Below are 13,851 nucleotides of genomic sequence, written 5' to 3' on the forward strand. Positions count from 1 at the left end.
TCCATAAAGATTCACTTACAGACAATACATAATGCATACATAGAAAATGCACAAACTTAATATATCTCAGCACTTTCTTATTTGTATCAGCTCCTTTTATTCATTTTCATCTCATATTGCAGTTGAAATACATCAATTGCCACTTTGTGTCCTAGGAAATCAGCCATGCTTCCATCCTCCTCATCCTCACTGTCCTGCATTTGACTGTTAAACACCTGGCTGCAGCAGGAGCCTCTCCCCACTGCCTTAGAAAATACATATGGTTACGTCCTGCATCCCATTTTGCCTAAGTCCCATCTCCAGTCATTTATCTGAAAATTGAACAGATCAGGAGATTAACCCCTATGTTTCCTGCAGAATTTTTGCGTGACTTTTTAACATGCATCATATCCTGAAGAGTGACAAACCAGGGCAAGATTATGTTTTTTTATCATTTATTTTTAGGTTTGGTCATCCTTTAAATGATATATACTGGAGACGGTGCAAATCGATTCACCGCGCCATTATCAGCAATCTATAGCCATCGGATGGGAGCCCTGTAAACCGCCTATTACCTGATGGCATCCCCAGCTCCTTTTTTGATTAGCCGGCCTGGCGCGATATCGTCGTTTGCAGGCTAGGTAATCAAACGAAGAGCCAGAAGGAAGAAGGTGGTTCTCAGGACTCCCGTCCGATTGTCACAGTATACTGACGAGGCCACTGGAATATCTACAGTTTTTTACATATTTTTTTCTTTTATTACAAAAATAAGCAACTTTACCTTTAGTTTCAATAAAAAAAATGTTAACAATGGCCCATCAGTTGTCAAGAAAACTTTACGGGATGACTGGGAATAATAAACGTAATACATTTTCCATTTCCTGCAGGTAGCTTCCATTTATAAAGATCCAAGTATTGGGAATTTAATCAATATTGCCATTGTAAAATTAGCTGTGATCCACGAAGAGCAGGTATAGTATTTTTTATTATTTTTATTATTTTTTTTATTTTAAACTGAGGATTTGTCCAATTAATTTGTTGATTAGGGTATGTGCTCTTTATTTTTGTCCAGGAGGGCCCATCGATTTCTTTTAATGCTCAGACAACTTTAAAAAATTTTTGCATATGGCAACAATCCCAGAACCACCCCGATGACAGCCATCATTCCCATCATGATACAGCGGTGCTAATAACAAGGTAAAGTAACCCCCTTTTGACAGTTGCAGAAAAAAAACAAGAGAGCCACAAAAATGATAAAATTATTATTTGAATGACGTAATAAATAATCACGGATTCAATTAAAAGTAACGCAACAATGCATGCAGCATTAATATTTTGGAAGAGACAATGGAAACCTCAGTGGAACTTGCCGGACCCTATTATAAGTGTAAGGGGTCTTTTGACACTATATCGATCATATGATGGGTCCATACTTTTCCAAATGCTGGTTTAGGACTCGGTAGTAAACTGTCCACCCCTGCCTGTTGTCCGATCACTTCCTCCGACATCCAACTTATTGGTTTGACAAAATTTGGGACATATGAAACCTCATATTAAACAAACAAGGATCCTCTCGAAAGGACATAGAAAATACATACGATTCATAGAGAGTTTTCTAGATCTCCTAACCACATTGTGGAAACGTGAAAAAAGAAATCAGTACCAAAAGGTAGAAAAACGTCAATCTTTATTCATAGAAATGTACAAAACACTTATTATAAAATGACATCCATACTAGATATAAAACCCATGTGGAAACAAACAAGCGGAATAGAATACATGCCAATAATATATAAAAACCTTTAACAAAAGGTGGCTAAACCACCCACGGTAATTAAGATAATCTAAATTGACCATGTATAAACAAAATAATGTAGAATCCCTTACCCATGTTGTTGCCCAACCAATGTGCAGAGAGCCCCGACGCGCGTTTCGCTGTATCTTCCTCGGGGACAGGACCTCCTTGTTCACACTGGGTAAGGCATATTATATGCACTTTGCCCTTCACATGTTTTACAGGTAAAGGTACAGGTAAAGGTAAAGTTCCAGCAAAGTGGATGGGATTTATAGAAATCTTCGGCCCATCGTGGGTTTTTTTCACTGCATAAAATGACCTACGGTGTGTTTTTTAAATCCACAACGTTAACTTCAGTTGCGGGTATGCTGAGTTTTATGTGCAGATTTTCCCCTTAGAATTGCATTAAATGCAGAAAATCTGCAGGTAAAATACGCATATGTTTTAATGCTTTTCAGCTGTGGAAACTTACTAAAAACAAATGTAATCTGCACATGACTGTATCGATAAAGTTTTTTCAAAGACCAATACTGGGACATACGGTATATCAAAAGCACATATACCAAAAAGAGACAAAAAATGCAAATAAAAATACATGAAAAAAACACATTTAAAGAGGAAAAAAGGCTAGTATCCTAATTTAGCTAATATGTGCAGAAATGCTGCAGAAGATGTGCAATATCAAAAACTCACCAAATGTGATGCGAGTGTCATCCGATTTCCTTGGCGGTGGAGAAAAAAAAATTTCTATGCCTTTTCCATATTGTCAGCCCATGAAAAGCGGACAACACTCGAATGTCATCCAAGTGGGGTCTGAATTTTTTATTTCCACTGACCCATAGAGTTGAATTGGGCGAGTGCTGTCCGATTCTCGAAGGCAAATCGGGCATGCTGCAGTTTTTTTTCTCTCAGACTGACTCGGTCCATGAAAAAAAAAAACGCACATGTACATGTGGCGCCCCTGAGGGTTCAGTCGCCACAGAGGTACTGCACCTCCTCCTGAGGTGTAGTATCCCACTCCCCAGGTAAGATGGTAACACCTGACCAGACTCCACCACTGACATCCAGCACAGACACTTCAGAATAGCAGAGCACCCTTTGTGGCTCCCTGCTTGGAACACAGAGTGCTGGGAAGTGGGTGGAGGTTAGATTGCGCAAGACAGCGGAAGAAGATTAGGAAAGAGGCAGTTAGTGAGAGAAGATCCCCGGAGAGGGATGGAGTGAAAGCAGGTGCTGCAGCAGACTCCTGTGATCTGGAGCTGTTGGCACGGGAAAGAGCAAGAGAAAGCCTGATTCTTCAGAAGGAAGAGAGATTAGTATGGGACGTAAGGAGAAGAGAACTGAGGACAAGGGTGAGAGCAGAGCCCTTCCTCAAGTTTAAGGCGCATGGTCCGGAGTCCGGTCTCCGAGGTTGTATGGATACTGATGTTCCTGCAGCAGAAACCGGAGGAATAGAAGTTGTCACAACTTTATTCCCATTTAAGACTTGGGGGCACAACAGCAACGTGTGTGAGCCGGGACATGATAGCAAGAAGTCTGCCGTACAAGTGGATTGTTTGGTAGAAAGCGCTAGAAAGGAGACGTTCAGGACAGGCACACGAAAGGGCGTGCTGGAAAGGTTAATTCCATCTGCCTGGGAGTTGGCTGAGCACCTGGTCTGGAGACCGCGGCATTGAAGCGGGCACCTGTCTGTGCCAGGAACATGAGTAAAAGAACTGGAACTGCACTCAACTGTCTCCTTGCCTTCTTCCTGCGCCAACCCACTCCGCACTGCTAAATCCCTGTGCCTAGCACTGCACCCTTTCCCTCAACACCTATTACTATTGCTTCTACGGGAGAACAAGGCATCTCAGAGAAGTGTCTCTGACATGATAATTGCAGCCCTACATTACAGACACCGTGTGCGGCCATATTGGCCTCATGCTTAAAGCCTAAAGCCCCCGTCACACGCAGCGATCTCGCTAGCGAGATCGCTGCTGAGTCACAAGTTTTGTGACGCAACAGCGATCTCACCAGCGAGATCTCTGTGTGTGACAGCAATCAGCGACCGGCCCCCCTGCCGGTATCGCTGATCGTTGTTGAAACGTCTGGACATTTTTGGGGTCGCTGGTCTCCCGCTGGCCAGCACGCATCGCTGCGTGTGACAGGCGGGAGACCAGCGATCAGCGAGCAGGAGCTGGTAACCAAGGTACACATCGGGTTTCTAAGGGGCGCGCGGTGCCTAGAAACCCGATGTGTACCTTGGGTTACCAGCTCCTTGCATCAGCGCGCTGGTAACTAAGATACACTGCGGGTAACTAAGTGACGTGCGTCGCTTGTTACCCGCGTGTCGCTGGTCCTGATTGCTGGTGAAGCTGCCTGTCTGACAGCTCACCAGCGATCCTGACAAGGTGATATCGTTATCGGGATCGCTGGTGAGTCGCTATGTGTGACGGAGCCCTTAGGCTGAGGAGGCCTCTACAAGGCCATGAGTGACTTCTGCTTTTACGCCGACTACCGGGCTGTAATTTTCTTGACAGGGTTCACAAAGATGAGAATTATTACAGTCTCTCGGCTCCGGCTCTGTTTTACGCATTTTCACAGGTGTCTATGTAAAATGTGATAAATGAGGTGACCGATTAGTTTAACACACCGTCACCGGCAGCAGATATTTCATTTAGCGAGATTTACGTCAATGTACTAATGCCGCAGACAAGGCCCTGGTGCCCTATGCAGCGCCAAAACTGTTTTATGGATTAGGCTTTAATATATGGAAAAGTCTCGTCTGTGGAAATAAAGTATGTGATGTCCTCCTACTCCTCATTTTCTCATTACAGATGGAAATAACAGCAGCCATTGTACAAAGACACACATATATATATATATATATATATCTGTATAATCTAGGTGTTATATATGCTGTACTTATTTATATAATATAATATATCATTTTTATATATATTTATATACGGTAATCTAATTTGTGTGTGTGTATATATATATATATCTACTGTATATATAAATACTTCTGCAGAGGAAAATTGGAGCAGCTGCCTGTAGCAACCTAATTAGTTCCTATGGGTAAAGACTTTCTTCCTTCCCCCCAGTCAGTTTTTAACATCACCCTTAAAAGTGTCTAATATTTGCCTCTCTATTGAATCCATTTTTCATTTATTTTCAGACAGGATATATGTAGAGCCCAGGAGAAATGTGATACATTAGGTAAGACGTAATATTTCATTCATTTTATGAAACACAATGGAGACAGATTTATTAAAAAAAAACAAAAAACAGAGCCTTGCTAAAGTAAAGCTGTTGCCCATAGCAACCTATCACAGAGCAGCTATCATTTTACCCGAGCTGTTTACAAAATAAAAGCTGCGTACTGATTGGTTGCTATGGGCCCAGTAGATTTCCAAAAAAAATGGTGCTATGGGGAAGGGGATCTAAATTAGGATATCGATCTAGTTCCCTAATAATTCCTCAGCTAGTTCAGGGGTGTAACTATGGGAGGTGCAGAGGCTGCATTCAGACCTAGGCCCTAAAGCCTAAGGTGACTCAAAAGAAAAAAAGCTTTTAGTACCAGATTTGTGAAATCTCTCAGTTTTCAGCCTTCCTCACCTGGTCACCCCATGAGATGATATAGTGATCACCCCTTTTCCAGGGAAGGGTGCAAGACCTACGCTAAAAAAATATAAAAAAAATAATAATAGGGGTTGTTACTTCAATTTTTGACATCTGATGGAGACAAGTACTAATAACTACACATGATGGCTGGCAGCCATATTAAAGGTCTTGCATTGGGGGCCCCAGAGCTTCAAGTTATGCCCTTTGCTGGCGAAAAGTGCAAAATACTCCAAAACGCCACCAATATTTCTGATTTAAGCAAAATTAAGTATTCATAGAAAAGCCGTAATCAGCCATATCGGTGGTCTATTGTGGACTCTCTTGGACTCTTGCATTATTGATTTTCTGGATGGACCAAAGTAAAACCCACACCGAGATAGCACTCCAGAATTGCACCTGGTGCAAATAGCACCCATTTGGATGTGCAAAGTGAGTCGGTCATACATCATAGGTAATGGTGAAACATGCAAGCATTTGTGACTTAGGTTGAGTCAATGACAGATCACTGCGGAGGCAGCTCATCTACAAGATGAAGACTGGGCATACTGAAATCCAATATGTCCAATCCTTCCTTTAATCCAACAAATCTCCTATCTGGAAAAGTCCATCTTTTTTTTAATTATCAATTGGTTATGTGGAATTTTATGACTACGCAAATTAGCAGTAACTATATTATGTGATACAGCTTAATAATAATCCCATAAATAAATAATTTATCACCTCTATCTGTTGTTGGCAGGTCTGGCTGAGCTCGGCACAGTGTGTGATCCATACAGGAGCTGCTCCATTAGTGAAGACAACGGCCTCAGCACGGCATTTACGATTGCACATGAGCTAGGACACGTGTACGTTTCATGTAAATACATTTGCCTTTGAAATAAACCATTCTGTATTAACCTTACAATGGGCTCGCACGCTACGATTTTTCACAGTCAGCAGAGCTGTGTATAAATTCTATATATATGCTGCCATAAATTAAATTAATCAGATGTGAAGGCCAAATTGTTTTTGTAGCTGCATATAAACAGGAATTGTTTTCAGCCTCCAGCAAGGAATGAATGACCCCAATGTTAGACCGTAATCAATGTTGTAAAGGAAGAGTTCCTATCATATGGAAAAATCGCTGCGTGCAAACACTCATTGTATCCATTGTATCTATTTATCTCATAATATATCTTTCTATCCTTTTATCTGTCTCATTATCTACGTATTATCTATCAATTCAATCTATCTCTTGTCAGATGAATGCAGTGTGTAAAGGCTGACATAATTTTTCTACCTTAGTCAAGGTTCAGTTATAGGCCCTGCCCACATCTCCTTTACACCCCCATCAAATCATGCATCCGGTAGATTTGACAATCCTTCCTACATCTTCCAGAAAAGTTTACTATTATGAGCTAGGTATATCAAATCTATCTATCAATCTTTTCTATTTATTTCTTTCCTTCCTACATCCCTCCCTTCCTTTTCCTTCCTACATCCCTCCCTTCTTTTTCCTTCCTTCCTTCCTTCCTTCCTTCCTTCCTTCCTTCCTTCCTTCCTTCCTTCTTTCATCCCTCCCTACTTCCTTACCTACCTCCCTCTCTTCCTCCCTTCTTTCCTTTCCTCCTTCGCTCAGAGCTCCTTCCCTTATCTCCTCTTTCTTCCTGCCTTCCTCTTCTTCTACCATCCTTCTTGCTTTCTCCTTCCTCTTCCTTGCTCTTTGGTCCTTCCTCCCTCCCCCTCTTCCATCCTATCTTCATTCCTTCCTCTTCCTTCTTTCCTTCCTCACTCCTCCCTCCCCTCCTCCCATTCTCCATCCATCCCTATATCCTTAAATGACCTTCCTCCCTTCCTCTTCCTTCCTCCCTTACTTACTCTTCCATCTTTCCACCTTCATTTATCCTTAATCCTCGCCATCCTTCCTTGTTTGCTCCTTCTTTCCTTCCTCCCTCTCTTCTACTTCTATCCATCTTTCCGATCCCTCTTCTTTCCTAATGTATATAATAAAATTGAGAAAAAATTTGGAAAATGAAGGATGCAAAACTTTGATGGCTGCTATGCTTCAATACTATTAATAGCTACAGTTCCCCCATATCACTGTCTGTCAAAATGCCCCCCATACTAGTGGCAGACAGTGTTCTCATTGCTACCCTGCCCTGTACTAATAATAGTAACTTTCTCTTGTTTTTCCAAAAAAGACCACATGGCATAAGCAGCCTTTGAACGATGGCATCTGCATTAGTAAAAGAGATGTGACAATTATGTCATTGTAATTGAGGGCACTGGTTGTGGTGAGATGCCTACTAAATCTCTTACATACTGGTGACTGACTCATCTCCATGTTTCCTTAGATTCAATATGCCGCACGATGACAGTAATAAGTGTAAAGAGGAGGGAGGCAAGCAACAACACGTCATGGCTCCAACTCTCAATTTTTACACCAACCCTTGGATGTGGTCCAAATGTAGCAGGAAGTACATCACACAGTTCCTAGAGTAAGTGGCACGTTATCTTCAAGCCAAATACGGTATGTTTGTAGAGAGAAGCTACATACACATTTGGGAAGTTTTCTAAAAGTATGTCCCAGTCATTTCAAATCTTTGTCTTCATTAAAGCATTTTTTTTTTTTTTACAATTGACCAAAACAATACAAAAGTGTACTCCTTGTTATAATTTTGAAAAGGCTCCTCAAAAGTTTGAGCTTCTCAGATCTAGGTACTCCCCAACCAAAGTACGATGACAGCTGGGTCTCACCAATGCTCAACATTTATGCCGACAGAGCAAATTGTAGACGTGGTGTGAATAGTGTGCTGCAGCAGATCCCTTCGGTCCCAGAGAGCCCTTATAAAAGTACCAACCTCAGTTTGAGTCTATGTACCCTAGAAGATACAGTGCCCCAGATGTCACCTTGCTTACCGTTGTATACTAAAGCCTGCTTAGTACCAATCCATGCAGAAAAATGGCGCCAGGATTAAGTAATTGGTGATGAATTGCTTTTATCTGGGATGGTAATGTCATGGGAGAGTAGGACCATCATGTTGAACCACTGCTTATCACAAACTGTGGGTCACCTCACCAGTAACACCTGCCTCACTGTCTAGCTACCTGGAGCGTCTTCTCTTAGTTTGCCGAGACCCTACTGCGATCACTCAAAAGGGCAAAAGCACTCACGTGCATGCTCTGACCTTTCAGCTGTAGTTGGTTCTTCTTGGAGAATGAAGGTGGACTTTCTATGTGTCCCTTATCAGTGTCAGAAGAAAGCTGTTCATAGCCAAAAAAGTATATATCGCTTAGTTGAGCACCCCTGCCCGTTCATTTCACCTATTCGAGGTCAAGTGCAGTTACAAAACAAGGAAAGAGGGAAAAAGAAAAGGAAGGCTTCAGGAATATCAAGTGGGGGATCACATTTGATCTTGATTAGTAAGGTTAAGTTTACCAAGTCCGCCCAGTAGGTATCTATAAGTTTGATATTCATCCTTGAGGTATGGGCATCATCTTATTGATAGAAGGAAAATGGTTATTAAAAGGTTGAGTGGGTAGGAGAACAAAGGATTACTAGAAACCTAGAAGATCAATGCTTTGACTGACTGGTTCTGGTGACGATCTACATTCCATTTTTCCTTGTTCCAGAGCTAGGGCAGCAAACTGGATCTTTTCGCCAGGCCAAGAAGAGCCTATCTGCAACTTTGTAAGAGAGGGACAAGTGGAAAAACAGCTGATCCAAAGGGCCACTGGGTTCCTATGTGAGGGTTTTGGAGGTCATCTTCTAGGGATTGAGTAATGATGGCAATTTTTGTATTGACATACATAAATCAAAAATCCTTTATCCAACGACTCCTTTTGTATTATACCCTCTTCCGCTGTCCAATCCCAAAAATTGATTATTTTTTTTACTGCATTTTCTTGCCAACTTCATATGATAATGATACCTTTTCAGAATAGAAATAACCGTCGTTTCAAGAAAAAAAGCTGAGAGCTTTGAAGCATCTTTCTTTCCGAGGTTCCACCGGGGAAAGCGTTGTTAAAACTTGTGTCACCTTGAGGAGCTTAAAAGAAATGTGTCCCCTTCGCAAGGCTTAAAGGCACTTCAAATATCCTGTCAAAGGCACGGAAATAAGTGAAACCTCTGTTTGTGCATATTGCAAAGTATTTTGTCATATCAAAGTTACTGGCATTTTTGCCGTATTTTCCCTTCATGCATGGATAACCCTCAAATTCCTGTCAGCTAGGTATACACAGTACATCAAAACTGATTTAAGAACCTGCGCTATATCTTGTGTCGGATTGTTCCGATGTCAAAACCTGCCATTTTCTCGCTGGTACATTGTTTTAATAGTGCCCATTTATTCGTCTCCGCTGACACTTGGAGGGACTACAGTTGAGTGGCACCGATGTCTCGCAATCTGACGTGGACTCCCACGAAGTCTCTTAGCATGGTGCATGAAGACGGGCTAATAAATTATTACAGACACTGAATGCTGTAATAAAAGAAGGAGTAATCTTCGTCTGCCGGCAACCCTTGCTGAGCATTCCTCGGCCACAGGAACGGGGTAACCAAAGCAACCGGTGGTCTCATGCTGGCTTAGGATTTTCTAATTGAACATTTTGGCCTGGTATGACAGTGTGAGGGGATACCTGGATAGGGAGAGGAAACAACAAGGCCACCTCTGCAAAGCACCAGTAAAATTCAATGCTTTGCCCAAATCGTGTTTTTTAGAGTAACAATAACACAGTGTGTGCTTTGCTTATAATATGATTGAGATTTAATACTACCAAGCTGCTCCGTTACGTAGGAACCAGAAAGAAAGAATGAAAATGTCTTTCTAAATAAATTCCTAAATATCTTTAATGTGCCAATCAATAATATGGTATTTTAAAAAGGCCTCCATTGTTCACAGGACAGGTGCTGTAAGCTTGTGTAGTAGGAAACTACGCTGCTGTGACCTAGAAATACTAGAAATAACTTTACAGTATATAGTATAGGTCATCTATATATACTGGACAGACATCTGTCTTAGATGGTTTAGTGAATCCTGCATTGAGCAGGGGGTTGGACACAATGACCATGAAGTCCCTTCCAACTCTAATATTCTAGGATTCTAACTGTGGGATACAGCATATGCTTGGCATTTAGAAGCACCAGGTGGACAGTAAGTAGTGTGAGCAGCCTCTTCTTACCTCACCTCCCCCGGTTTCTACTGTATTAGATCAGTAATATACGGTGGACAGCAGTGTGAGCAGCCTCTTTTTGCATCAGTACCCTTGGTATCTCCAGTACTCGATCAGGCAGATAAGGTGAACAGCAGTGTGAGCAGTCTCTTAAGTCAGCACCCCTGGTTTCTCCAGTATTAGATTAGACAAAGTGGACAGCAGTGTGAGCAGCTTCTTTTTACCTCAGCACCCTGGTATTGCCAGTATTAAATTAGACAGATAGGGAGGACAGCAATATTTGCAGTGCCTTCTTACCTCGGCACCCCTAGTTTCTTCAGTATTATATCAGACAGACAGGGTGGACACCAGTGTGAGCAGCCTCTTCTTACATCAGCATCCCTGGTATCTCCAGTATTAGATTAGACAAGGTGGACAGCAGTGTGAGTAGCCTCTTCTTACCTCAGAACTTCTGGTATCTCCAGCATTCGATCAGACAGACAGGGTGGACAGCAGTGTGAGCAGCTTCTTCTTACGTCAGCAGCCCTGGTATCTCCAGTATTAGATTAGACAGGGTGGACACCAGTGTGAGCAGCCTTTTCTTACATTAGCATCCCTGGTATCTCCAGTATTAGATTAGACAAGGTGGAGAGCAGTGTGAGCAGCTTCTTCTTACCTCAGCACCTCTGTTTTCTCCAGTATTAGAACAGATAGGGTGGACAGCAGTGTGAGCAGCCTCTTTTTACCTCAAAAGTTCTGGTATTTTCAGTATTAGATCAGTATATAAATCCATCAAAAATAGAATTATGAGCCTTTTTATTGAGTGCTAATTTGTATGGTTCTTCGCAAGGAGGTATTGATTGTAGGGTAATAATGCAGAGCAACCTAAAAAAACACCCCCAGAGAATCATGTGAACCACGCCCCTCTGGTAAAGACCAAAGAAATTTGCATTAAATGAAAAGGCCCATATGTCTGGAACTATATGGTGGATTAAAAAAAAAGAATACTTGGGAGCAGCAGGAATAAAATATGAAGAAAACTGTCCTCTTTAAAAGTGTTGTTTGAGAATGGAAAAAAAGGGGCAAAACTCGTCTGTGAGTACTTCTGTCTGGCAATATCTATATAACTGAGGCTCAGCAGCAATACCGGACAGTGCCCAAGTGTTGGTGGTGTTTCTACACAATCCATGGGTGACGAGCTCCTGCGCAGGATTTCAGTGATACTGAGTTTGGCCCAGAGTCATTGAAGGTGAAACAAAAAGTGGTCACTTTTCTTTTCCTTGGCGAAACTTAGCAGCAAAATTGAGGGACCAAAGTCCCTAGCATTTCCCTCGTCTTTGGATCTCCTGTCGGTCCTGTCTGTGTTATTGTCAGTATATGATGGCTCCTCTAGACCTGCCATCTTCAGTAATCTGCAAACTGCCAGAATATTATGTAGTTTGACAATAAAGATCCATCAATTCATGAAATATTTTCTGTGAGTAATGAAGACCTGGGAATTGGTGTCGTTGTGTTCTGCAGTATGATATTGCATCAGATGTAATGGATGGACGTTTATCCACTGCTGATTCTGTGTTATTCCCTTCCAGTACAGGATATGGTGAATGTTTGCTTGATGAACCTGTATCAAGATCATATTCCATGCCTCAGCAGCTGCCGGGTGTCATATACAATGTCAATAAGCAATGTGAGTTGATATTTGGGCCTGGATCACAAGTGTGCCCTTACATGGTTAGTACTTTTATATTTTGAGTATATACATTTTGGATAGCTGAGCTGTTATGGTATATCTTGTGGAGTTCTCCATATCTACAGCCACCAGTAAGTCCCAGCGTCCCATATTTAACAGGGCATCCAACCCTATTATATACCATTGATAGTACCAGTCTCTTCAGGATGGGATCCATCCTAGGATTCACTGCCTCCCTAGACCCGCTATACTTACCTCCCCAAACCCCCTATACTAACCTCCCTAGACCCCTATACTTACCTCCCTAGACCCGCTATACTAACCTCCCTAGACCCCCTATACTTACCTCCCCAAACCCCCTATACTAACCTCCCTAGACCCCTATACTTACCTCCCTAGACCCGCTATACTAACCTCCCTAGACCCCTATACTTACCTCCCTAGATCCCCTATACTTACCTCCCTAGACCCCAAATACTTGCCTCCCTAGACCCCCCTATGCTTGCCTCCCTAGACCCCCTATACTTACCTCCCTAGACCCCCTATACTTACCTCCCTTGACCCCCTATACTTGCCTCCCTAGACCCTCTATACTTGCCTCCCTAGACCCCCTATACTTGCCTCACTAGACCCCCTATACTTGCCTCACTAGACCCCCTATACTTGCCTCACTAGACCCCCTATACTTGCCTCCCTAGACCCCCTATACTTGCCTCCCTAGACCCCCTATACTTGCCTCCCTAGACCCCCTATACTTGCCTCCCTAGACCCCCTATACTTGCCTCCCTAGACCCCCTATACTTGCCTCCCTAGACCCCCTATACTTGCCTCCCTAGACCCCCTATACTTGCCTCCCTAGACCCCCTATACTTGCCTCCCTAGACCCCCTATACTTGCCTCCCTAGACCCCCTATACTTGCCTCCCTAGACCCCCTATACTTACCTCCCTAGACCCACTATACTTGCTTCCCAAGACCCCCTATACTTACCTCCCTAGACCCACTATACTTACCTCCCTAGACCCCCTATACTTACCTCCCTAGACCCCCTATACTTGCCTCCCTAGACCCCCTATACTTGCTTCCCAAGACCCCCTATACTTACCTCCCTAGACCCACTATACTTGCTTCCCAAGACCCCCTATACTTACCTCCCTAGACCCACAATACTTACCTCCCTAGACCCACAATACTTGCTTCCCAAGAACCCCTATACTTACCTCCCTAGACCCCCTATACTTGCCTCCCTAGACCCCCTATACTTGCCTCCCTAGACCCCTATACTTGCCTCCCTAGACCCCCTATACTTGCCTCCCTAAACCCCCTATACTAACCTCCCTATACCTCCTATACTAACCTCCCTATACAGTTGTGGCCAAAAGTATTGACACCCATGCAATTCTGTCAGGTAATACTCAGTTTCTTCCTGAAAATGATTGCAAACACAAATTCTTTGGTATTATTATCTTCATTTAATTTGTCTTAAATGAAAAAACACAAAAGAGAATGAAGCAAAAAGCAAAACATTGATCATTTCACACAAAACTCCAAAAATGGGCCAGACAAAAGTATTGGCACCCTCAGCCTAATACTTGGTTGCACAACCTTTAGCCAAAATAACTGCGACCAACCGCTTCCAGTAACCATCAATA

General features: G+C 42.6%; 1 protein-coding gene across 1 annotated transcript in view; it reads left to right on the top strand.

Annotated features, from left to right (window-relative positions):
* ADAMTS9 (ADAM metallopeptidase with thrombospondin type 1 motif 9) overlaps positions 1-13,851 on the top strand; it is a 256,075-nt gene that overhangs the window by 86,278 nt on the left and 155,946 nt on the right. The window contains exons 5-10 of the mRNA XM_073569764.1: positions 867-950; positions 1,052-1,176; positions 4,935-4,975; positions 6,120-6,225; positions 7,714-7,857; positions 12,100-12,241. Of these exons, the coding sequence (XP_073425865.1) occupies positions 867-950; positions 1,052-1,176; positions 4,935-4,975; positions 6,120-6,225; positions 7,714-7,857; positions 12,100-12,241 (642 nt within the window). The remainder of the gene's footprint in view (positions 1-866; positions 951-1,051; positions 1,177-4,934; positions 4,976-6,119; positions 6,226-7,713; positions 7,858-12,099; positions 12,242-13,851) is intronic.

The sequence above is a fragment of the Dendrobates tinctorius genome, unplaced genomic scaffold (assembly GCF_039654945.1).
Source record: "Dendrobates tinctorius isolate UK_male_01 unplaced genomic scaffold, ASM3965494v1 ptg000027l, whole genome shotgun sequence".
NCBI lineage: Eukaryota > Metazoa > Chordata > Amphibia > Anura > Dendrobatidae > Dendrobates > Dendrobates tinctorius.